The sequence below is a fragment of the Nerophis lumbriciformis genome, linkage group LG05, assembly GCF_033978685.3.
Source record: "Nerophis lumbriciformis linkage group LG05, RoL_Nlum_v2.1, whole genome shotgun sequence".
NCBI classification, from domain to species: domain Eukaryota; kingdom Metazoa; phylum Chordata; class Actinopteri; order Syngnathiformes; family Syngnathidae; genus Nerophis; species Nerophis lumbriciformis.
In genome coordinates, this window is record NC_084552.2 from 54,972,015 (window position 1) to 54,997,953 (window position 25,939).

The 25,939-nt window shown below is 44.0% G+C and overlaps 2 protein-coding genes across 5 annotated transcripts; one reads left to right on the plus strand and one right to left on the minus strand.

Annotated features, from left to right (window-relative positions):
- Nucleotides 1-1,289: 1,289 nt before the first annotated feature.
- myrfl (myelin regulatory factor like) lies at nt 1,290-20,614 on the plus strand. 4 transcript variants are annotated; one of them, XM_061959724.2, is made up of 25 exons: nt 1,301-1,705; nt 1,886-1,955; nt 4,122-4,215; nt 4,288-4,343; nt 4,492-4,693; nt 4,754-4,924; nt 4,983-5,178; nt 5,244-5,320; nt 5,391-5,501; nt 10,565-10,667; nt 10,752-10,952; nt 11,014-11,122; nt 11,193-11,302; nt 11,372-11,517; nt 11,590-11,739; nt 12,519-12,587; nt 12,663-12,709; nt 12,780-12,941; nt 15,740-15,787; nt 15,854-15,938; nt 16,002-16,076; nt 16,162-16,273; nt 20,104-20,175; nt 20,258-20,370; nt 20,479-20,614. In XM_061959724.2, exons 2-24 carry the CDS (start codon nt 1,904-1,906, stop codon nt 20,345-20,347), a joined length of 2,538 nt encoding a protein of 845 aa, XP_061815708.1. In that variant the 5' UTR covers nt 1,301-1,705; nt 1,886-1,903; the 3' UTR covers nt 20,348-20,370; nt 20,479-20,614. The 4 variants fall into 4 exon arrangements, with proteins under 4 accessions (XP_061815709.1, XP_061815710.1, XP_061815707.1 ...); XM_061959726.2 differs by lacking the exon at nt 20,479-20,614 and having other exon boundaries at nt 1,294-1,705; nt 16,162-16,240; nt 20,258-20,406; XM_061959725.2 differs by lacking the exon at nt 20,479-20,614 and having other exon boundaries at nt 1,290-1,705; nt 16,162-16,240; nt 20,104-20,280.
- On the minus strand, nt 20,193-25,288 carry cradd (CASP2 and RIPK1 domain containing adaptor with death domain). Its single transcript, XM_061959728.1, has 2 exons — nt 24,766-25,288; nt 20,193-20,753 (listed from the first exon to the last, which is right to left on the minus strand). The coding sequence occupies exons 1-2, from the start codon at nt 25,106-25,108 to the stop codon at nt 20,458-20,460; spliced, it is 639 nt and encodes a 212-aa protein (XP_061815712.1). The 5' UTR covers nt 25,109-25,288; the 3' UTR covers nt 20,193-20,457.
- Nucleotides 25,289-25,939: the final 651 nt, after the last annotated feature.

Consider the following 25,939-nt stretch of genomic DNA (forward strand, 5'->3'; position numbering starts at 1 on the left):
TGTATTATAATTGCATCATCATTAGGGGCCTCTCTGGGCCCCCCTCCATCATGGGCCCCTAGAATCCGTCTCCTTTACCCCCCCTTTTCGGCGCCCCTGCTGATTAATGCGAAGGGCTACCAGTTTGATACACACTTAAATAAATTGGCAGAAATAGCCAATTTGCTCAATTTACCTTTAACTCTATGATATTATTAATAATTAATTATATTTATCTTTGTGGAAACACTGATCATCCTAATGATTTCTCACAATAAATATATATAGAAACAGATAAATATCAATATGCAACACTTTATTTTTATATTTTCTCTAAGTGCACATTTTTCAAATTGAACATTTTCAAATGATCACTTCTAAGACAGTCTTGTGAAATCACAATTTCCCATTTTAACTAGCGAGCCACTAACATTTTTTAAGAAATCATGAATTACTTTGCACCATGTTTGTACAAATACTAACTCATGTAAAATACAAAAGTCAACTCTCAAATTTTTAAATAAATCATGTCACACTTTGAACTGGACACCAAATCTGTTATCTGTTTCTTTGTCAGTTAGTGAAGACCAAGTCTTTAAAATATTTTCTTGGATTTTCAAATTCTATTTGAGTTTTGTCTCTCTTAGAATTAAAAATGTTGAGCAAAGCGAGACCAGCTTGCTAATAAATAAATAACATTTTAAAAATAGAGGCAGCTCACTGGTTAGTGCTGCTATTTGAGCTATTTTTAGAACAGGCCACCGGGCTACTCATCTGGTCCTTACGGGCCACCTGGTGCCCGCGGGCACCGCGTTGGTGACCCCTGGTGTAGATAGTTTATTCAGTAATAAATGTATAAATCAATCCAACAACAAAAGGGTAAAGGTGACAGAAACACTGTTGTGTAATACGTAAATAAACAATATATATTTTATATATTAAACCAGACATTGTACAGTTAATAAATAAACGTTGAGTCATACCAAAGACTATAAAAATGGGACCCATTACCTCCCTGCTTGGCACTCAGCATCAAGGGTTGGAATTGGGGGTTAAATCACCAACAATGATTCCTGGGCGCGGCACCGTTGCTGCCCACTGCTCCCCTCACCTCCCAAGGGGTGAACAAGTGGATGGGTCAAATGCAGAGGACAAATTTCACCACACCTAGTGTGTGTGTGACAATCATTTGTACTTAAGTACTTAATATTGTACATCAAATAATAAAGATAATAGTGTAGATAGTTTATTCAGTAATAAATGTATAAATCAATCCAACAACAAAGGGGTAAAGGTGACAGAAACACTGTTGTGTAATAAATAAACACAATATATATTATATATATTAAAGCAGACATTGTATAGTTAATAATTACATATAAAACTAACACGATGAAGTCCGTGTTCATTAGCATCTTTGACCTTTTTGAAAACACTGGCACGCATACACAAGCACACGCACAAAGGGGGTGTGTAGAGCTGCTACTTCCTGTTCAAAGCTCAAAGTCCAACGGACAGAAAGGAGACACACAAGACGCCACACAGAAGAGAATAACTTTTCTAAGCGGTTCCATCAGTGACATTTGACAAGAAGAAGAAGAAGCTGCTAGGATCCACACGTAGAAGTTCAAAGTCCCTAATGGATTGTACCTGAGGCCCAGCAGGAGGGAGAATCCTGAGAGCCAGCGGTCAGAACCCGGAGCGGCCATCTTGGGCCAATAGGCGGGTGAGCTCGAACAAACTTCCTAAATAATGTTAATGGGCTGAGATAGGCTCCAGCGATCCCAAAAGGGACAAGCGGTAGAAAATGGATGGATGGATGGGACTTATTTCTTAGCATCACCTCTGTACTGCTCTGGCAGAACATACTATCAATTGAACTGAAATGATATGTGCTCCTTCTCAGCGCCCCCTGCCTGCCAGCATGGAACCTCACGTGCACGGCGAGAAGGAGGCGCTGCAGCAGTTCTTTGGTGGTGAGAATCATCTTGCGCCTTCTAGAATATGCTCACTTCTATCTTGGTTTTGTGGCGTCCTGGAAGGCCTCCAGAGGGTTTGTTGTTCTAGAGCAGGGGTGTCAAACTCGTTTTAGCTCAGGGGCCGCATGGAAGAACATCTATTCCCCAGTGGGCCGGAACGGTAAAATCATGGCATGATAACCTAAAAATAAAGACAACTCCAGGTTGTTTACTTTGGCCAAAAATAGCACATTCGGTAGCCTAGTGGTTAGAGTGTCCGCCCTGAGATCGGTAGGTTGTGAGTTCAAACCCCGGCCGAGTCATACCAAAGACTATAAAAATGGGACCCATTACCTCCCTGCTTGGCACTCAGCATCAAGGGTTGGAATTGGGGGGTATATCACCAAAAATGATTCCCGGGCGCGGCACCGCTGCTGCCCACTACTCCCCTCACCTCCCAGGGGGTGAACAAGGGGATGGGTCAAATGCAGAGGACAAATTTCACCACACCTAGTGTGTGTGTGACAATCATTGGTACTTTAACTTTAACTTATGAAAACGTACAAATCACAAATAATCCTCTGGACAAAACACTTCAAGTTTGTTGAAAATTCTGAGGGAATTGGTGCAGTTTCAAAAACACAATGAGCTTAGACTTCATCTCAGTGCATCTACAAAGCCAGGATTAAACTTTAAGTCACAGTCTTTCTGGGATTGAACAAAAAAACACAACATGTAAACTCTTCTAGGTATCAAATACCTCCTTTGTCATGTCCATCTATCAATCCAGTGCTAACTCAACAAAACGTAAGAAACGGAGGTAAAAACTATTCAAAAGGGTTAAGTTTTCTCGTTTTTGACAGAGACATTATGGGGGAGTAAGGGTGCCAAATAACGATGTGTTCGAAGCAGAAGACATAAAACGGGTTTTAAGTTTCATTTGGGTCGAGGGAGAGGAGAGGAGCCGCAGCCACGTTTTACTTTGTACCTCTTGCTAGTCCTAACAGAATTGCTATTGTGACATCCAGTGGACACATTTAAAACAGCAGTTTCTTTCATTAAAAAAAAAAATGCAGCTCATTTTAATACTTGGCAAACTCATCACGCGGGCCAAATAAAATCTGACACCCCTGTTCTGGAGGTTTTGGTGTTAAGAAGGTTCTGGCTGAGGCGTAGTTGTCTAAAACTTTGATTGATTGATTGATTGAGAAGTTTATTGACACCTTAAAGAATTGAATCCATGTAATGCTTTAAAAAGGCAAATGGGTGGCACAAAAAGCCAAAAGGCTTGTTTCCATTGTGGTCCATTAAATATTCATCACATTTGATACATTCGATAATAAAATATATATAACCTGTAACATGTATATAAAAAATAACGTTTAAAAATGGATAAATGATGTACATATACACAGTATACATGTCAGGTAGGGATGTCCGATAATGGCTTTTTGCCGATATCCGATATTCTGATATTGTCCAACTCTTTAATTACCGATACCAATATCAACCGATACTGATATATACAGTCGTGGAATTAACACATTATTATGCCTAATTTGGACAACCAGGTATGGTGAAGATAAGGACCTTTTTTTAAATATTAATAAAATAAAATAAGATAAATAAATTAAAAACATTTTCTTGAATAAAAAAGAAAGTAAAACAATATAAAAACAGTTACATAGAAACTAGTAATTAATGAAAATGAGTAAAATTAACTGTTAAAGGTTAGCACTATTAGTGGACCAGCAGCATGCACAATCATGTGTGCTTACGGACTGTATCCCTTGCAGACTGTATTGATATATAATGTAGGAACCAGAATATTAATAACAGAAAGAAACAAACCTTTTGTAAGAATGAGTGTGAATGAGTGTAAATGGGGGAGGGAGCTTTTTTGGGTTGGTGCACTAATTGTAAGTGTATCTTGTGTTTTTTATGTTGATTTAATAAAAAAATAAATAAAAAAACTGATACCGATAAAAAAAAAAAACGATACCGATAATTTCCGATATTACATTTTAAAGCATTTATCGGCCGATAATATCGGCAGGCCGATATTATCCGACATCTCTAATGTCCGGTGATTTGAAAAACAATATATACAAAAAATGGGGGGAGGGGTATATACACTATGTACATGAGAACTGGGAATTATGAAGGTCATGTGATCCTGTGCAGGTCGGGATGTGAGTCATGTTCTGGACAGTTCTGTAGCCGTGGATACCAGCATCCTGGAGCGCTACCTGAGCAGTGACTTGGACCCGAACACTTTGTGAGCTAAACAGAGGAGTTGCAGGAGCAACGCGAGTCTCTTACGCGTCTTTTGTCTTCTTCAAACTTCCAGCGCGCTTCCTGACTCCCCACCTGACTCCGAGGCCTGCTCTCCCGAGCAGATCCCAGGTCAGGAGTTGGCTAAAACACAATCTCTCAGCCAAGTGCTAGTGCTAACGTTAGCGCGTCATCTTGACAGACTTGCAAATGGAGCGCTCCTATTGGTCCAACCAGCCCATGGTAGCAAGGCAGCTTGCTAACTGCGCCTTCTTTGCAGACCACGCCTACGTCCCTCCTGATCGCCTGCTGAGCCACGACCCCGCCTCGTCTGTGGTCAGGTGTGCGTCCTCAGGTGGACACTTGCTGCATTCAGATAGATGTTGCCTTCCTTCGCCGCCAACGCACGGCGTCCCCTGGACGGCTTCGGCCCCGCCTGCCACCACCAGCTTGCCAGGCTCCGCCTCCCTACCGCGCACCAGGTGAGTTCCATTGGATTGACAGTGACAACAGGAAGTGTTGTAAGAAGTCTTCCTGTTCAGCTCCCCTGTCAGTAAAAGAAGACGAAGCGGCTCGCAGGACTCTTCAGCGGAACCGGAGACGAGCCACAGAGACGCGGCCTGCGGAGGACAAGGTTTGAGCGGCTTGTTGGCGTGGGAGAAGTTCCGTCCTGGGGAGTGGAACACCGCCATGGACGTCAGCTTCCAGACGCTGTGAGTCTTCATCTTCCGCTTGGGGTAGCGTGTCCAGCTGATGTGGACTCCTCCGCAGGTGTCCTCCCGTCTTCCTGGTGGACACAGACAAGGGTTTCAACTACTCGCCAGCTGACGACGCCTTCGTCTGCCAGAAAAAGAACCACTTTCAGGTCACAGTTCACGTGGGCGTGGCTACAGAGCCGCGCTACATGCCCACGTCCCACGGCGTGCAGCAGGTGGACCACTTCCTCGTCAAAGTGTTTGGAATCAAGGTGCGTGGGAGCGTCACGTGAATACTAACGATGGCGAGCCTTCATCTTCCTCCTCTTCCTACCAGTTGGAAGCTCCCGAGCATCATGTGACCATCGAGCAGTCTCAGGCCGACCGCAGCAAGAAACCTTTGCGGCCTGTCAGGTGATTGAGGCGTGGCGCAGGGCACGGCGGGCCAGCGGACCCCAAAATGACCGCTGTTTGATTCCCACAGGGTGGCTCTGAGCGGCGGCGGGATTAGCAAAGTGACGCTAGGACGCCTCCACTTCAGCGAGACCACCGCCAACAACATGAGGAAGAAGGGACGACCCAATCCGGACCAGCGGTACGTGAAAGTGCGCGCGCTAACTGTGTGTGTGAGACATACTTGCCAACCTTGAGACCTCCGATTTCGGGAGGTAGGGGGTGGGGGTCGGGGGTGGGGCGGGGCGTGGTTGGGGGCGTGGTTAAGAGGGGAGGAGTATATTGACAGCTAGAATTCACCAAGTCAAGTATTTCATACATACAGGTAAAAGCCAGTAAATTAGAATATTTTGAAAAACTTGATTTATTTCAGTAATTGCATTCAAAAGGTGTAACTTGTACATTATATTTATTCATTGCACACAGACTGATGCATTCAAATGTTTATTTCATTTAATTTTGATGATTTGAAGTGGCAACAAATGAAAATCCAAAATTCCGTGTGTCACAAAATTAGAATATTGTGTAAGGCTAATACAAAAAAGGGATTTTTAGAAATGTTGGCCAACTGAAAAGTATGAAAATGAAAAATATGAGCATGTACAATACTCAATACTTGGTTGGAGCTCCTTTTGCATCAATTACTGCGTTAATGCGGCGTGGCATGGAGTCGATGAGTTTCTGGCACTGCTCAGGTGTTATGAGAGCCCAGGTTGCTCTGATAGTGGCCTTCAACTCTTCTGCGTTTTTGGGTCTGGCATTCTGCATCTTCCTTTTCACAATACCCCACAGATTTTCTATGGGGCTAAGGTCAGGGGAGTTGGCGGGCCAATTTAGAACAGAAATACCATGGTCCGTAAACCAGGCACGGGTAGATTTTGCGCTGTGTGCAGGCGCCAAGTCCTGTTGGAACTTGAAATCTCCATCTCCATAGAGCAGGTCAGTAGCAGGAAGCATGAAGTGCTCTAAAACTTGCTGGTAGACGGCTGCGTTGACCCTGGATCTCAGGAAACAGAGTGGACCGACACCAGCAGATGACATGGCACCCCAAACCATCACTGATGGTGGAAACTTTACACTAGACTTCAGGCAACGTGGATCCTGTGCCTCTCCTGTCTTCCTCCAGACTCTGGGACCTCGATTTCCAAAGGAAATGCAAAATTTGCATGGTTGGGTGATGGTTTGGGGTGCCATGTCATCTGCTGGTGTCGGTCCACTCTGTTTCCTGAGATCCAGGGTCAACGCAGCCGTCTACCATGCAAGTTTTAGAGCACTTCATGCTTCCTGCTGCTGACCTGCTCTATGGAGATGGAGATTTCAAGTTCCAACAGGACTTGGCGCCTGCACACAGCGCAAAATCTACCCGTGCCTGGTTTACGGACCATGGTATTTCTGTTCTAAATTGGCCCGCCAACTCCCCTGACCTTAGCCCCATAGAAAATCTGTGGGGTATTGTGAAAAGGAAGATGCAGAATGCCAGACCCAAAAACGCAGAAGAGTTGAAGGCCACTATCAGAGCAACCTGGGCTCTCATAACACCTGAGCAGTGCCAGAAACTCATCGACTCCATGCCACGCCGCATTAACGCAGTAATTGATGCAAAAGGAGCTCCAACCAAGTATTGAGTATTGTACATGCTCATATTTTTCATTTTCATACTTTTCAGTTGGCCAACATTTCTAAAAATCCCTTTTTTGTATTAGCCTTACACAATATTCTAATTTTGTGACACACGGAATTTTGGATTTTCATTTGTTGCCACTTCAAATCATCAAAATTAAATGAAATAAACATTTGAATGCATCAGTCTGTGTGCAATGAATAAATATAATGTACAAGTTACACCTTTTGAATGCAATTACTGAAATAAATCAAGTTTTTCAAAATATTCTAATTTACTGGCTTTTACCTGTGTATATATATATATCTACATCCTGAAAAAATGCAAACAAAACTGTGTTTAGATCATTGATACTTCAAACTTGCATAAATATAACATGAATATAACATAACTTGGCTTCTGAGAGCTTCAAAATGTAATAAATAAAATGCTAAAGTTTTTAATAAACAAACAATTATTTTAATAATTAAATATGGTCATTTTAAATGAATTATTATGATAATTTAAAATTAATTATTTCAAATATGTTTATTTTAATGTACCGGTATAATTCTATGGCTTGATGTAATAAGGAGTCAGAAAAAATAAAAATAAAAATACAATTAATGTTGATGTTTTTAGCAAAATATAGTAAACATTTATTTAGGTTTTTTTTTTTAAATTAATAAATATATTTATTTTTAGGTAAGATAAACATAATAATACAATGTATCTTTAGTCTGGATGATTTAGTTCTTGTCACCCTGTTGTCCTCCCGTCGTGAAAAAAGGCTGTCCTCACTCAGGTACGCATGGAGCTGGAGGGGGCGTGGCCTCCAGCTCCGGCTGAAAATCGGGAGATTTTCGGGAGAATATTTGTCCCGGGAGGTTTTCGGGTGAGGCGCTGAATTTCGGGAGGGTTGGCAAGTATGGTGTGAGAGAGTGCACGCGCTAACTGTGCTAACTGTGTGTGTGTGTGAGTGCACAAACTGTGTGTGTGTGTGTGAGTGCGCGAGCTAACTGTGTGTGTGTGAGATTGCGTGCGCTAACTCTGTTCTGGCAATGCTTACTTAATGGGGACATCGCTCTGTTTACACAGTCACCATTTAGGGGACCTCTGACGGTATGGGGACAAAAAAACAGGTCCCCTAAAGGGAAACCTTTTCAAATGATAGTCAGATCTCTTCTGAAGACGCCTAAGTGATTTTTAAGCTTTGGCCCATAAAACATGTTTACTGGTTAGTTTGTGTGTGTTAGTATATTAGTTAAAACTAATATATTATTCCCAAAACAAAACCTGGTTTAGTGTTCCTTAGGATGACATTTTCATACAGCATGATTATAAAACATTATTACCTTAAAGTATGATTCACATTCAGAATGTTCCATCCTTCTATATATGGTAGTTGGAGTTGCAGACAACTTCATTACTGCTGAATAGCAGTTTTCAGTAATGTCACAGAAGATGCAGGATTTGCTTTAACATTTAAGTGGTGAAACTTCCTATAAGAGGACAGCTGTAGTGCTGTATTCTGAGGATCAGGTCATATTTAATTTGAACTTAAAAAAAAATTTTTTTTAAATAAATGGTCCTCAGTAGTCATGTACAAATTTGTGTGAATTATGCAAAATTATTTAAATTTGGTCCCCATGAACCATATTAACTCTTTTTCCCCAGGCTCCCCAGTAAGAATGATCAGCACTAGTGATGGGTCCGGCAACACCGATGCATCGGCGCATGCGTCGAGCTTATAGAGCAAAACCCTGTGTCGGTGCATGTACCGCTTTTAGAAAGTCACATGACCGATACGCGAACTGTGTCGCACTGACGCCTCCTCTGTGCCCTGTGAGCGGGTCTTTTCTACAGCCGGAGAAATAATAACTAAGAAGGGAAATCGTCTAAAATTTAATACGTTGGAAAAACAGTTTAAAAAAAAAAAAAAAAAGTAAATTTAAAAAAAAAAAAACTCCCAAGCATCCTCATTCACAACACGTTTTCTTAGATTTCCATGTTATGACACATGTTCACATTATTTATTGACTGTATCTAAAAAAGATAAAAAATATGTTTTTATTTAAATGAAGATTTTAAATAATCCTAAATGAAATACAATGACTTGGTTTATATTATTGTATATACAAGGTCATAAAATCAGTGTCAGTTGAGTCGGTCTATAGGTTGCCTGTAGGGATTTTTAATGTCCAGCAGATGTCAGTATTTAGTGACACAGTATCGACTCAAGTACCTCGGAGTCTTGTTCACGAGTAAGGGAAGAGTGGATCATGAGATCGACAGGCGGATCGGTGCGGCGTCTTCAGTAATGTGGATGCTGTATCGATCCGTTGTAGTAAAGAAGGAGCTGAGCCGGAAGGCAAAGCTCTCGATTTACCGGTCGATCTACGTTCCCATCCTCACCTATGGTCATGACCTTTGGGTCATGACCGAAAGGACAAGATCACGGCCGAAATGAGTTTCCTCCGCCGGGTGGCGGGTCTCTTCCTTAGAGATAGGGTGAGAAGCTCTGTCATCCGGGAGGAGCTCAAAGTAAAGCTGCTGCTACTCAACATCGAGAGGAGCCAGATGAGGTGGTTCGGGCATCTGGTCAGGATGCCACCAAAACGCCTCCCTAAGGAGGTGTTTCGGGCACGTCTGACCGGTAGGAGACCACGGGGAAGACCCAGGACACGTTGGGAAGACTATCTCTCCCGGCTGGCCTGGGAACGCCTCGGGATCCCCCGGGAGGAGCTGGACGAAGTGGCTGGGGAGAGGGAAGTCTGGGCTTCCCTGCTTAGGCTGCTGCCCCCACGACCCAAACTCGGATAAGCGGAAGAAGATGGATGGTTGGATGGATGGAGTATCGACACAGTATCAATACCGTTTTGCAATGTGTCGAAACGCTTCATGGCGCCTCATCAACCCATCACTAATCAGCATATTAACTCATCAATCCAGAGATTTAAAGACGTGTATGAGCTAACTGGGCAGTGGCCATTTTACCTACAACCTGTAGAAAGGGTGGTCCCCACAAGTGATGATCAAAAACTTGGTCCCCATTCCAAATGATAACCAGTATGTGTGTGTGTGTGTGTGTGTGTGTGTGTGTGCGAGCTGACTGTGTGTGAAGAGTGTGTGCACTAACTGTGTGTGAGTGTGAGAGTGGGCGCGCTAACTGTGTGTGTGTGTGTGTGTCTGAATGCGTGTGTGTGAGAGAGTACGCGCTAACTTGGGGCTGTATAGCTCGGTTGGTAGAGTGGCCGTGCCAGCAACTTGAGGGTTCCAGGTTCGATCCCCGCTTCCGCCATCCTAGTCACTGCCGTTGTGTCCTTGGGCAAGACACTTTACCCACCTGGTCCCAGTGCCACCCACACTGGTTTAAATGTAACTTAGATATTGGGTTTCACTATGTAAAGTGCTTTGAGTCACTAGAGAAAAGCGCTATATAAATATAATTCACTTCACTTCACTAACTGTGTGTGAGAGTGCACACGCTGTGTTTGTGGGAGTGTATGAGAGTGTGTGTGAGAAAGTGCGCAGGTTAACTTTGTGTTTGTGAGCGCGTGCGTGCTAGCTGTGTGTGCGAGTGTGCTCACTAACGATGTGTGCAGATATTTTCAGATGGTGGTGGGCTTGTATGCCGCCATCAGGGAGGAAGAAGAGGAGAAGTCCTTCCTCATGGCCGCCCTCATGTCAGAGAGACTCATCATCAGGGTAACCGCTCACTGCGCCACGTGCACAACACGCCCCTGATGTCTAACAACTCACATACACACACACACACACACACACACACAGGCTTCAAACCCAGGTCAGTTTGAGATGGAGAGCGACACCTTGTGGCAGCGCGGGGCGGTGCAGGACGCCGTGATCTGTCAAGGCCGAGTGGGCATCAACACGGACGCCCCAAAAGAGGCGCTGGTCGTCTGCGGCAACGCCATCGTCACAGGAAGCCTCATGCAGCCGTCGGACCGGCGGGCCAAGGAGAATATTCAGGAGGTAGGACAGGAAGTGACCAATAGGCGTGGTCAGCTGATCCTAGAAAACATGTGCTCGCCAGGTGGACCCAGAGAAGCAGCTGAAGAACATCACGCAGATGAGACTGGTGGAGTTCGACTTCAAGCCTCAGTTTGCCTCCAGCATGGGGATAGACCACGCCCACCAGACAGGTGAGCCCCCCCCCCCCCCCCCCCCCCCCACCCTCCAAAATGGTGAATGGAGTGACGGTTGGTCTTGTAGGTCTCCTCGCTCAGGAGCTGAAGGAGCTGCTGCCGTCGGCCGTCAAGGAGGTGGGCGACATAACGAGTGGCGACGGCCAGAAGATCGAGAACTTCCTGGTGGTGGACAAGGTACGTGCTGACTTTGCCTTCTCGGCGGCAACTTGCCTCTCCTCTTCCTCGCTCCTCTTCCTCCTGCAGGAGCAGATCTTCATGGAGAACGTGGGTGCCGTGCAGCAGCTTTCCAAAATGGCCGACAACCTGGAGAGCCGCGTCACCGAGTTGGAGGTGTGGAAGCGACGCCTCGCCAAGCTCAAGAGCCTGACAGGAAGCCTGCGCTCCACCAGGTATCCCCCCCATCCCCAGTCGTCATCCCCTAACTCCCCTTCCAAATAAAAGCTGTAATGCTACTTTGTCAGCACCGCGTCCAGGAAACAAAGCACTGTGTCGGCCTCGCATGCTTTTCACGTACCAACAAAATCATCCACCACGGGCGACGCCGGCCATTGTGTGCCGCACAGAACCTTCCAGGCCTGCATCTTCACGCTGTGCATCACCGTGGCAGTTTGGTAAGCTCACTTCCTGTTTGTCTAGACCAGGGGTCGGCAACCCGCGGCTCTAGACCCGCATGCGGCTCTTTAGCGCCGCCCTAGTGGCTCCCTGGAGCTTTTTCAAAGATGTATGAAAAATGCAAAAAGATGAGGGGGAAAAACATTTTTTTTTGTTTTAATATGGTTTCTGTAGGAGGACAAACATGACACAAACCTCCCTAATTGTTATAAATCCCACTGTTTATATTAAACATGCTTCACTGTTTCGAGTATTTGGCCAGCGCCGTTTTGTCCTACTAATTTTGGCGGTCCTTGAACTCACCCTAGTTTGTTTACATGTATAACTTTCTCCGACTTTCTAGGACGTGTTTTATGCCACTTCTTTTTCTGTCTCATTTTGTCCACCAAACTTTTAACGTTGTGCATGAATGCACAAAGGTGAGTTTTGTTGATGTTATTGACTTGTGTGGAGTGCTAATCAGACATATTTGGTCACTGCATGACTGCAAGCTAATCGATGCTAACATGCTATTTAGGCTAGCTATATGTACATATTGAATCATAATGCCTCGTTTGTAGCTATATTTGAGCTCATTTAGTTTCCTTTAAGTCCTCTTAATTCAATTTATATCTCATGACACACTATCTGTATGTAATATGGCTTTTAATTTTTTTGCGACTCCAGACAGATTTGTTTTTGTATTTTTGGTCCAATATGGCTCTTTCAACATTTTGGGTTGCCGACCCCTGGTCTAGACAGCAACTATAACCTTGTGTGTGTGTGTGTGTGTGAGCAGCAGCATTACTATCGGCGCCCTCTACCTGCTCAGCCTATCACAGCAGAGCGACATGTCTGCAGGCGCCAGGTGACTACACTTTGTTTGTGTGTGTGTGTGTGGTGGGCGGGGCTTCTCCGGTAGTAACCTGTTGTTTATTTACAGTAACAGCAGCGTACTTCCTGGGACAACCACGGCCAGCAGCAGTTCGGGTAAACCAGCTTACCTAAACGCAACCTTGACATGAACCGCCTTCTTTTACTCCGCCATTTTTTTTTCCAGCCCCACCCACATCCCCTTCCTGGCCCACCACGCCCTGGCCCCCCGACGTGCACTTCTGCGACTTGCTCTACTGCGACACGGTGTACTGCTGCCCCTCACCACCTGGCGGCCGCCGCAACGCCAACGTCACCTCCAGCCAATCAGGCGAGGGCGAGGGAGCAGGTGAGAGGTCGAGGTTTTGCGACTGACTTATGACCTTAGCCCATACTTGCCAACCCTCCCGAATTTTCCGGGAGACTCCCGAATGTCAGTGCCTCTCCCGAATATCTCCCGGGGCAACCATTCTCCCGAATTTCCAGTCAGACAACAATATTGGGGGCGTGCCCTGAAAAGGAGACTATTATATATGTCTCCGTTATCCATAGGTTTATCCATAACCCATAAAGTAGGCAGGCACGGAGCTATTTCTCAGCGTGTGTTTATTCCAGCCGGCACGTTAATACACTGACACACAACATCCGGATTCCCATCAAGCATTGCTTCAAAACTACGGCAAGTAGTAATGTCCAAAAACATAACAGCGACGAAGCAGAAGAACGAAGAAGAGACAGTCATGGCCTGAGACAAAGATGGCTATGTTGATAGCTGCAAGCAACATCCCGTTCTCATTTGCGGATGTTTTCAACAAAGGGTATTTTCCCGGATTCATAGATCGCTTGCCAGTACTCAAATGGCAGAACAAAGGCTACTCAAATAGTGAAAGGTAAGTGTTATTTTTTTTTAAGTAAGCAGCAAGTACAGTACAGTTAGTAGAACAACTGTGTTTTCATTACTGTGTACCAGATGTGTGGACTCGAGTCACATGACTTGGACTCGAGTCAGACTCGAGTCATGAATTTGATGACTTTAGACTCGACTTGACAAAATGTAAAAAGACTTGCAACTCGACTTAGACTTTAACATCAATGACTTGTGACTTCACTTGGACTTGAGCCTTTTGAATTGACATGACTTGACATGACTTGCTACTTTCCCCAAAACCCAAAGATGAAAAAGTTATTCGGGAGCGCTCCGTATTTTTCATTGTGTACTTGTCTATCAGCGTTGCGTGTGTCAGCTGGTGTGGTCTCAGTACAACAGCCAATCAAATTAGTAACGTTAGACGGCGGTCAGCAGCACCGCGTATTTTAGCCACCTAAAAAAAGACAAAAATAGTCAAATAAAGGTCAGTTAAAATGTATACTATATTATGAATATGTGTACCGTTTTAGCTAGATTTCTGACATACTGTTGGTTGTTTACCTCAGTGGTCCCCAACCACCGGGCCGTGGCCCGGTCGGTACTGGTCCGTGGATCGATTGGTATCGGGCCGCACAAGAAATAATTTTTTTTTCTTTTATTTTTTTAATTAAATCAACATAAAAAACACAAGATACACTTACAAGTAGTGCACCAACCCAAAACAACTCTCTCCCCCCTTTTGTTCTGGGCATTGAACATGAAGACTCTTCCTTCACTGTTCCGAGTGGCCATGAGAGTCTTGGCAGTGCCTGCCTCCAGTGCTCCAGTGGAGCGAGTTTTCAGCCATGGTGGCATCATACTACGCCCCCATCGTGCACAAATGACTGACAGACTCTTGGCTAATTTGGTCTTTTGCAAATGCAATGCAGCATAGGGCCCTGACATATAAAAAGTACAACTTTTTTGTTATGTTCACGTATATGTCATGTTTTTTCAATGTTAACACTTTTGTACAAATAAGTACATTTGCACTTTATTTTTCAATGTGTTTGTTCTGTAAAGGAATGAGTTAATGTTTAAAATGACTGGTTAATAGTGCTATTATAAAGTGCAATGTCAGCACAATTTTCTTTCCTGCAATTTAAAATGCACTTGTTTTAATAAATAAATACAGCGTTTGAAAAGCATACACAATCTGTGTTAATATATTAGTCTGTGGTTAAAAGGACTTGAAAGGACTCGAAACTCAAAATGCAGGACTTAGGACTTGACTTGAGACTTTCCAGTCTTGACTTTGGACTTGACTCGGGGCTTGCCTGTCTTGACTCGGGACTTGACTCGGACTTGAGGGCAAAGACTTGAGACTTACTTGTGACTTGCAAAACAATGACTTGGTCCCACCTCTGCTGTGTACTGTACTAATATATATAAATATATATATATATATATATATATATATATATATATATATATATATATATATATATATATATATATATATATTCAATTCAATTCAATTTCAGTGAATTCTAGCTATAAGTGAGTGAATTATATTTATATAGCGCTTTTCTCTAGTGACTCAAAGCACTTTTATATAGTGAAACCCAATATCTAAGTTACATTTAAACCAGTGTGGGTAGCACTGGGAACAGGTGGGTAAAGTGTCTTGCCCAAGGACACAACGGCAGTGACTAGGATGGAAGCGGGGATCAAACCTGCAACCCTCAAGTTGCTGGCACGGCCACTCTATCAACCGAGCTATACCGCCTATAAACATACTCCTCCCCCCCTTAACCCCCATCCCCCGAATTTGGAGGTCTAAAGGTTGGCAAGTATGCCTTAGCCATGGAGCAAATGTTTATTTATTTATTTAGCCTTTATTTAACCAGGTATAAAATTAAAAAAAAAAAAAATCCCATTGAGATCAAAGATCTCTTTTTCAAGGGAGACCTGACCAAGAGGGCAGCAGTAAGGTTACATTAAAAACAGTAAACAACACATAAAACATCACATTTACAACATTAAAACTTGCTCACATGACACATGTGCATACAGACAAGGTAGACTGCAGTCCTTTCACAGAAGCTTTAAACTCATTTAATGTAACAAGGGTTTGAAGTTTAATATTCGATTTTAGGTTATTCCAAGCCATCGGTGCTGAAAACCTAAATGCTTTCTTGCCCAGTTCAGTTCTTACTTTGGGGACGACAAATTGCAGAACATTCATTGAACGAAGATTGTGACTTCCTTGTTTCTTTGTTGTCCATGCTTGTTTGCAGGCAAAAGCAAAGAGGACTTTTTCCAGAAGTTCCTAAGCGCCAGAGACTGTAAGCTCAACATTTTGTAATTTGTACTGCTTGAACAGGATGTCTTAAAAAATGTGTGTGTCTCAGGGACAAACACCAGCATGGAGTCTTTCATGATCAAGGAGAACCAGCAGGTGATTGACAGGCGCTACTGTGTGAGAGACGAGTGCGGGTAAGTGTGCCAAACTCTACAAACGCGTTCTTTGTGTCAAAAGTCGACACTCGTCCTCTTCAGACCCGACAGGTTCGTCTTCCAAGTCCCCATCAGCCCGTTTGTCCCTGTCAACATGCGAGTGACGCTCCTCATGAAGTGAGCAAGGCTTTAGTGTGTTTGTTAGCTTTCCACGGCCGTGACCCGCAGCCTATAACCACCTGTCCTTGTTTACTTCGGACAGCTCCAAGCAGCTGCTGGTCGTCCACCTGTGCGCTTTCCAAGAGTCGACCACGTGCGCCAGTGTGCACGACAGAACCCACGTGAGCGCCGGCAAATACCCTTCAAACACTCAGGTGTTTATCAGCCGAGTCCAGAGTCGTGTATAAAGAAAGAGAGTACGGCCAACTCGGTTTCAGGAGATCTCCTCAATGATTGGTCAAAAGGCACTCACATGACCGCAGATCATGACTGCTACAACTTTGAGCTGATGCTATGTGTTTGTGGCGCTTTCTCATTGCTTTTTAGACGTGTATAGATGCCCTGTTGTTCAGCATGCGGCTGCTCCACCCCAATTGCATGCAACCGAGCACCCACACCAGACTTAGACTTAGACAAACTTTAATGATCCACAAGGGAAATTGTTCCACACAGTAGCTCAGTTACAAAGGATGGAAAGTGTAAGGATGGAAAGGACAATGCAGGTATAAAATAAACTAAAAATGTACCGAACTAGCAATATAAGATATGTAATATTTACATAATATATGTACAGTATATGCAGAGGTGGGTAGTAACGCGCTACATTTACTCCGTTACATCTACTTGAGTAACTTTTGGGATAAATTGTACTTCTAAGAGTAGTTTTAATGCAACTTACTTTTACTTTTACTTGAGTATATTTATAGAGAAGAAACGCTACTTTTACTCCGCTACTTTTATCTACATTCAGCTCGCTACTCGCTACTAATTTTTATCGATCTGTTAATGCACGCTTTGTTTGTTTTGGTCTGTCAGACAGACCTTCAAAGTGCCTGCCTTACTGGTGACGTTTCACTCCGTTCCACCAATAAAATGCAGTCACTAGTGACGTTTGACTCCGTTCCACCAATCAGATGCAGTCACTGGTGACGTTGGACCAATCAAACAGAGCCAGGCGGTCACATGACCTGACTTAAACAAGTTGAAAAACTTATTGGGGTGTTACCATTTAGTGGTCAATTGTACGGAATATGTACTGTACTGTGCAATCTACTAATACAAGTTTCAATCAATCAATCAAAAGTGTGAAGGAAAAAAGACACTTTTTTATTTCAAACGTACATCCCGTCACAAGCCTAAAGACTGACTGCACAGTTCCTGTCTTCACAATAAAAGTGCCGCTCCATCGCGCCTGCGCTTTCAAAATAAGAGTCTCCGAAAGCCAGCGCAAACAAGCTAGCAAGCTACGGAATTTGCCGCCAATGTATTTCTTGTAAAGTGTGTGAAAACGAATATGGAAGCTGGACAAATAAGATACCAAAAACCAACCACTTTCATGTGGTATTAGACAGAAAGGAGGAACTTTTTTTCTCCTGCATTTGAAAACGTGGACGTTAAGCACTGCTGTCTGATTAAAATCAATGCAAGTCATCAGAATCAGGTAATACACCAACTTATATTCTTGTCAACATAAAAGAAAGGAATCTATATGTGTTAAACATGCATGTATATTCATTAAAACACCTTTAACATGTAAACAAAAACGGCAAAATAAATAAATATAAATGATATACTGTATATATCAATGTATGTGTATATATGTATATATATATATATATATATATGATATGTGTGTGTATGTTACTCATCAGTTACTCAGTACTTGAGTAGTTTTTTCACAACATACTTTTTACTTTTACTCAAGTAAATATTTGGGTGACTACTCATTACTTTTACTTGAGTAATAAATCTCTAAAGTAACAGTACTCTTACTTGAGTACACTTTCTGGCTACTCTACCCACCTCTGAGTATATGATATATACTGATATATTATATTATGTTTATATCATATATATACAATATATAACAATGGGTAGTGGGTAGAGCAACCGTGCCAGAAACCTGAGGGTTGCAGGTTCGCTCCCCGCCTCTTAACATCCAAAAATCGCTGCCGTTGTGTCCTTGGGCGGGACACTTCACCCTTTTCCCCCGGTGCTACTCACACCGGTGAATTGAATGATGAATGATAGGTGGTGGTCGGAGGGGCCGTTGGCGCAAATTGCAGCCACGCTTCCGTCAGTCTACCCCAGGGCACCTGTGGCTATGAAAGTAGCTTACCACCAGGTGGAGATGCGCGGATAGGCAATTATTTCATCCGCAACCGCATCAGAAAGTCGTCAACCATCCGCCATCCACCCGATGTAACATTTGATCAGAACCGCACCCGCCCGTTGTTATATATCTAATATAGACGATGCAAGGCATTAGTGAGGTTATAAAGCTTTTGCCTGTTAAAGAAAGGAGACTGATCCAATGCAGCACAGACATTCGCGTGCCACGCTGTCACGACCCAGACGCACACCAGTGCGCAATCATATGGGAGCCGCGCTGAGCGCACCTCCAAGCGCGTCTCGCTGCCGGCGACGGCCGGGTATGGGCCCGACGCTCCAGCGCCATCCATTTTCAGGGCTAGTTGATTCGGCAGGTGGGTTGTTACACACTCCTTAGCGGGTTCCGACTTCCATGGCCACCGTCCTGCTGTCTATATCAACCAGGGTGAGCCCCACCCCTTTCGTGAGCGCACTGCGCGCGGAGTGACCCCTGTTACGCGCCCCCGGCAACAGGGGTGGCGGGCAGGTAAGCTGCGCGGGCGGAGCGCGCGGAGTGACCCCTGTTACGAGCCCCCGGCCACGGGGGTGGCGGGCAGGTAAGCTGCTTACCTGCTGCGCGTGACGCCGGCCGCGGCGAAGGCGGACGAGGCGGGGTGTCGGTGCGGTGGTGACCCTGGACGTGCGTCGGGCCCTTCTCGCGGATCGCCTCAGCTACGGCTCCCGGTGGGGCCCTCTCGGGGGAAGGGGCCTCGGTCCCGGACCCCGGCGAGGCGTCCCTTCTCCGCTCCGTAAAAGTGTCCATCTCTTTTTTTTTCTTCTTCTGTTGTGGCATATGCAGCAGGTGCCTGCTCGTTTTTCGTATGTGGGTAACAACATTTAACTATGTATATATATTTCCGAATTGGTTTAACTGCCACCCGCCTGAATCTATTTAAAATCTAATTTTTTTTTATTTCAACCGCCCGACCCGACCCGCGGATAAAATCTAATTTTTTTTTATTTCATCCGCCCGATCCGCGGATAATCCGCGGACTCCGCGGTTGTGCCCGCAAACCGCGCATCTCTACCACCAGGTGTGAATGAATGATGAGTTCTACATGTAAAGCGACTTTGGGTACTTAGAAAAGCGCTATATAAATCCCAGGTATTATTATTATTATTATTATTAATTACCATGTACAATATTACAGTATATGAAACAGCTGCAGCATAAAATAGAGAGTACATCCAGCAGAAAATAGACATTATATCAATCAATCAATGTTTATTTATATAGCCCTGAATCACAAGTGTCTCAAAGGGCTGCACAAGCCACAACGACATCCGCGGTACAGAGCCCACATAAGGGCAAGGAAAAACTCACCCCAGTGGGACGTCGATGTGAATGTCTATGAGAAACCTTGGAGAGGACCGCATATGTGGGTAACCCCCCTCTAGGGGAGACCGGATGCAATGGATGTCGAGTGGGTCTGACATAGTATTGTGAAAGTCCAGTCTATAGTGGATCTAACATATTAGTGAGAGTCCAGTCCATTGTGGATCTAACATAATAGTGAGAGTCCAGTCCATAAACAAAGAGAGGTAGCTAACATAGAAGAAAGTGTGGTGAAATTACTTTCTGCATTTGACCCATACCCTTATTCCACCCCCTGGGAGGTGAGGGTGGCCGCACTCGGGACTAATTTTGGTGATTCAACCCCCAATTCCAACCCTTGATTCTTGTCTTTGGTATGACTCTTGACCTACCGATCTCAGGTTGGCCTTTAGTTAGGTAGATCTTTAGTTGGCCATACTCTCTCCCTAAACGACTCTGGCCGAGTAGTCACTCCCTCTACTGGCTGCTGTTGCCTAATCCACGTGTGTTCAATCACAGGGGGAGCACGAGTGGCCTCTGCACGTCGCCCGTCTTCATCACAGCTCGTATCACTTCCGTTCTGCGGTGGCCGTAAGAATGACACACACTTCTATTAGTCCTCTTTATTCTCTGACGGTGAGGTCACCTGACCAAAGTCTTGTCACATGTGAAGGGTCAAGCCGACTGCAGTACTAACCATCACTTCGCGGGGGCGCTCTTCACGGACTACCACTTCTACTTCTACCGACGCTGCACCGACTGACTTTAATGATGTGAATTAAGCATGTAAATTAATGTCATCCTTTAGTGTGTGTATATATTAAAAAGACAAAATCAACTGCTACTTGTTTCGATGCGGGCCAGCGTACCGTCTCACAGCAGGACATCTTTCAGGACAGACGGATGGACGCCGGCCGCCTGCAGACTCCGCTCCAGTCGGTGCAGGGTGGCGTTCTTCCCCTCGGATTGTCTCCATAGCAACAGAGCGGCCAGCGTGGTGCCGTGATGGCTGAGGGTGTGATCGGCCCGGCAGCGATACAAGGCGGCGGCGGACACGCCTAAATCCATCAGCACAGCCTCCCACTCGCCACCCAGAAGAGATGCCAGGCGGGACAGCTCCTGATCGGAAGGAATTTTCTGTCCAAGCGAGCAAGGAAGACACCAGATGTCTGCACATAAACATTACAAAAACATTTACTATATTTTCCGGATTATAAGTCGCAGTTTTTTTTCATACTTTGCGACTTATACTCTAGAGCGACTTATGTGTGAAATTATTAACACATTACCGTAAAATATCAAATAATATTATTTATCTCGTTCACGTAAGAGACTAGACGTATATCAGTAATCGTCACACACACACACACGTCAAGTAGTGAAATATGCAGCAGAAAACGGCAATCACTAATCTTTATTTATTTTAAATTGCTTTTCAAATGTCCATTCTTGGTGTTGGATATTATCAATAAATTTCCCCCCAAAATGCGACTTATATATGTTTTTTTCCTTCTTTATTATGCATTTTTGGCCGGTGCGACTTATACTCTGGAGCGATTTATAATCCGAAAAATACGGTAATGTGTACAAAAATGTTTTTTAAATAAGGCATATCATTGGTAAGGTGTATCAATAGCTAAAACCGGCACCCCCAACGTACGATCGCACAGCCACACCAGCATGGATCCATAAAAACACAAGTCATTGATCGCGGTCCACAATTAAACGAGACAATCTAAAGATCTTAGATCTTTCCGATCTAACAAAGGTCTTAACTCATTCTCCTTCTATGCCACATCAATATGGAATGCACTCCCAACAGGTGTAAAAGAAAGTGCATCTCTATCCTCCTTCAAAACCTCACTAAAAGAACACCTCCAGGCAACTTCAACCCTTGACTAACACCCTCCCCCCACCACATCCCACCTCCCCGGATTGTAAATAACCAAATGTAAATAATCAAATGTATTTCTAATGTATATACTTGTTCTTATGCAATCTGAACTCACTATGTTCTCTGCTCGCTGTACATATCCTACCAAGTCAAACCTACACTGTTTCAATGTCCATTTCTCTGATGATGCAATTGTTGATGACTGAAGTGCTGTTATCAACCAAACCCTCCGGATTGTAAATAATTCAATGTATATACTCTGATGATTAACTTGTGTGATGACTGTATTATGATGATAGTACAAACTCCGTTTCCATATGAGTTGGGAAATTGTGTTAGATGTAAATATAAACGGAATACAATGATTTGCAAATCCTTTTCAACCCATATTCAATTAAATGCACTACAAAGACAAGATTTTTGATGCAAATAATCATTAACTTTGAATTTCATGGCTGCAACACGTGCCAAAGTAGTTGGAAAAGGGCATGTTCACCACTGTGTTACATGGCCTTTCCTTTTAACAACACTCAGTAAACGTTTGGGAACTGAGGAGACACATTTTTTAAGCTTCTCAGGTGGAATTCTTTCCCATTCTTGCTTGATGTACAGCTTAAGTTGTTCAACAGTCCGGTGATCTCCGTTGTGGTATTTTAGGCTTCATAATGCGCCACACATTTTCAATGGGAGACAAGTCTGGCCTACAGACAGGCCAGTCTAGTACCCGCACTCTTTTACTATGAAGCCACGTTGATGTAACACGTGGCTTGGCATTGTCTTGCTGAAATAAGCAGGGGCGTCCGTGGTAACGTTGCTTGGATGGCAACATATGTTGCTCCAAAACCTGTATGTACCTTTCAGCATTAATGGCGCCTTCACAGATGTGTAAGTTACCCATGTCTTGGGCACTAATACACCCCCATACCATCACAGATGCTGGCTTTTCAACTTTGCGCCTATAACAATCCGGATGGTTCTTTTCCTCTTTGGTCCGGAGGACACGACGTCTACAGTTTCCAAAAACAATTTGAAATGTGGACTCGTCAGACCACAGAACACTTTTCCACTTTGTATCAGTCCATCTTAGACGAGCTCAGGCCCAGCGAAGCCGACAGCGTTTCTGGGTGTTGTTGATAAACGGTTTTCGTCTTGCATAGGAGAGTTTAAACTTGCACTTACAGATGTAGCAACCAACTGTAGTTACTGACAGTGGGTTTCTGAAGTGTTCCAGAGCCCATGTGGTGATATCCTTTACACACTGATGTCGCTTGTTGATACAGTACAGCCGGAGGGATCGAAGGTCACGGGCTTAGCTGCTTACGTGCAGTGATTTCTCCAGATTCTCTGAACCCTTTGATGATATTACGGACCGTAGATGGCGAAATCCCTAAATTCCTTGCAATAGCTGGTTGAGAAAGGTTTTTCTTAAACTGTTCAACAATTTGCTCACGCATTTGTTGACCCTCGCTCCATCCTTGTTTGTGAATGACTGAGCATTTCATGGAATCTACTTTTATACCCAATCATGGCACCCACCTGTTCCCAATTTGCCTGTTCACCTGTGGGATTTTCCAAATAAGTGTTTGATGAGCATTCCTCAACCTTATCAGTATTTATTGCCACCTTTCCCAACTTCTTTGTCACGTGTTGCTGGCATCAAATTCTAAAGTTAAAGGGGAACATTATCACCAGATCTATGTAAACGTCAATATATACCTTGATGTTGCAGAAAAAAGACCATATATTTTTTTTAACCGATTTCCAAACTTTAAATGGGTGAATTTTGGCGAATTAAACGCCTTTCTAATATTCGCTCTCGGAGCGATGACGTCACAACGCGGCGTCACATCGGGAAGCAATCCGCCATTTTCTCAAACACCGAGTCAAATCAGCTCTGTTATTTTCCGTTTTTTGTACCTTGGAGACATCATGCCTCGTCGGTGTGTTGTCGGAGGGTGTAACAACACGAACAGGGACGGATTCAAGTTGCACCAGTGGCCCAAAGATGCGAAAGTGGCAAGAAATCGGACGTTTGTTCCGCACACTTTACCGACGAAAGCTATGCTACGACAGAGATGGCAAGAATGTGTGGATATCCTGCGACACTCAAAGCAGATGCATTTCCAACGATAAAGTCAAAGAAATCTGCCGCCAGACCCCCATTGAATCTGCCGGAGTGTGTGAGCAATTCAGGGACAAAGGACCTCGGTATCACGGCAAGCAATGGCGGCAGTTTGTTCCCGCAGACGAGCGAGCTAAACCCCCTATCGACCCTAGCTTCCCTGGTCTGCTGACATCAACTCCAAAACTGGACAGATCAGCTTTCAGGAAAAGAGCGCGGATGAGGGTATGTCTACAGAATATATTTATTGATGAAAATTGGGCTGTCTGCACTCTCAAAGTGCATGTTGTTGCCAAGTGTATTTCATATGCTGTAAACCGAGTTCATAGATGTTAGTTTCCTTTAATGCCAAACAAACACATACCAATCGTTGGTTAGAAGGCGATCGCCAAATTCGTCCTCGCTTTCTCCCGTGTCGCTGGCTGTCGTGTCGTTTTCGCCGGTTTCGCTTGCATACGGTTCAAACCGATATGGCTCAATAGCTTCAGTTTCTTCTTCAATTTCGTTTTCGCTACCTGCCTCCACACTACAACCATCCGTTTCAATACATGCGTAATCTGTTGAATCGCTTAAGCCGCTGAAATCCGAGTCTGAATCCGAGCTAATGTCGCTATAGCTTGCTGTTCTTTCCGCCATGTTTGTTTGTGTTGGCTTCACTATGTGACGTCACAGGAAAATGGACGGTTAAAATCAGGCACTTTGAAGCTTTTTTTAGGGATATTGTGTGATGGGTAAAATTTTGAAAAAAAACTTCGAAAAATATAATAAGCCACTGGGAACTGATTTTTAATGGTTTTAACAATTCTGAAATTGTGATAATGTTCACCTTTAATGATTATATGAACAAAAAAAATGTTTATCAGTTTGAACATCAAATATGTTGTCTTTGTAGCATATTCAACTGAATATGGGTTGAAAATGATCATTGTATTCCGTTTATATTTACATCTAACACAATTTCCCAACTCATATGGAAACGGGGTTTGTATATATTTGTACCATGAATTGATTTACGTGGACCCCGATTTAAACAAGTTGAAAAATGTATTCGGGTGTTACCATTTAGTGGTCAATGGTACGGAATATGTACTGTACTGTGCAATCTACTAATAAAAGTTGCAATCAATCAAAAAACCAATAAAACAATCCAATAGACGTCGTATACCGCCATGTCCACCAGGCGCTGGTGTTTCATTAAGACGTGAACAACTGGATCCGGTTTCGGTTCGGGCTCGCAGATCTAGAAGCAGACGGTCTTTGAGCCAGCTGAATTCCAAGTCCAGAGCTTGCATGAAGCAGTGGAAAGCTCGCGGGCCGCGGTTCGGCAAAATGTCCAGTAGCTTCAGATTCATTTTCCGGTCTGTGCTTTGAGACTGGACTTCATCCACTTGCGCCGCCGTTAAAATGTCCTCCTGGTACAAGAACGGAACGATGGTGTCGCTGACCAGCAGGTCCTCGCACAGGTCCAGGGTGTGTTTCCTCAGCAGGTCTTTGTGAACAGGATCCATCAACCAGTCTGTGCTTCTTCAGCAGATCTTTTCACGAAAAAACACAACAAATACACCACGTCTTCAATGTTATTGTGTCCGACTAGAAACAAGGTGGCGGAACTAACGACACTTCCTGGTCCGAACATTAGCGCGTAACTTCGTTGTAATCTTCAGGAAAGTTTCATATGTTTAGATGATAATATTTGACACAAACATTTGACAAAGAAAGGGATTAACATCCTCACATTACAGCACACGGCGGGTCGCAAAAGCCGCGTGAAGCCATCAGTGGGTAAAGGAAGTGCGCGTCCTTTCAAAATAAGACACGAGTGTGAACAGCGCGACCTTAAGAATTAATCACTCACGAAAATGAACTTTATTGACCTAATTTGGTCTTCACTGTCTCTCTTGGAGGAAATGTATTTACCAGCTCTGCTCATGCGAAGGAATTTAGCATTAGCCTCACTTCCAAAAATGTGACTCACTTCCTGTGCCGTTCCGATTTTCACACACACGCATTGCCCAATTGTAAAAAGTTAATTACTAAAATTCAGTGAGCCTATGGCTTTGCACTTTGTTTATTATATATATATATTTATTTGTATTCTATTTTAGTTACTTTGAATTTACAACCCTTTGGCGCTGTTTTGTACTTATTTTGATTATTGTTTCTCGTCTGTTTGTAAATGTTGACATTTATAAATAAAGGTTTTAAAAAAAAAAACAGCACGTCCGACCGGTAGGAGGCCACAGGGAAGACCCAGGAGACGTTGGGAAGACTATGTCTCCCAGCTGGCCTGGGAACGCCTCGGGATTCCCCGGGAAGAGCTGGACGAAGCGGCTGGGGAG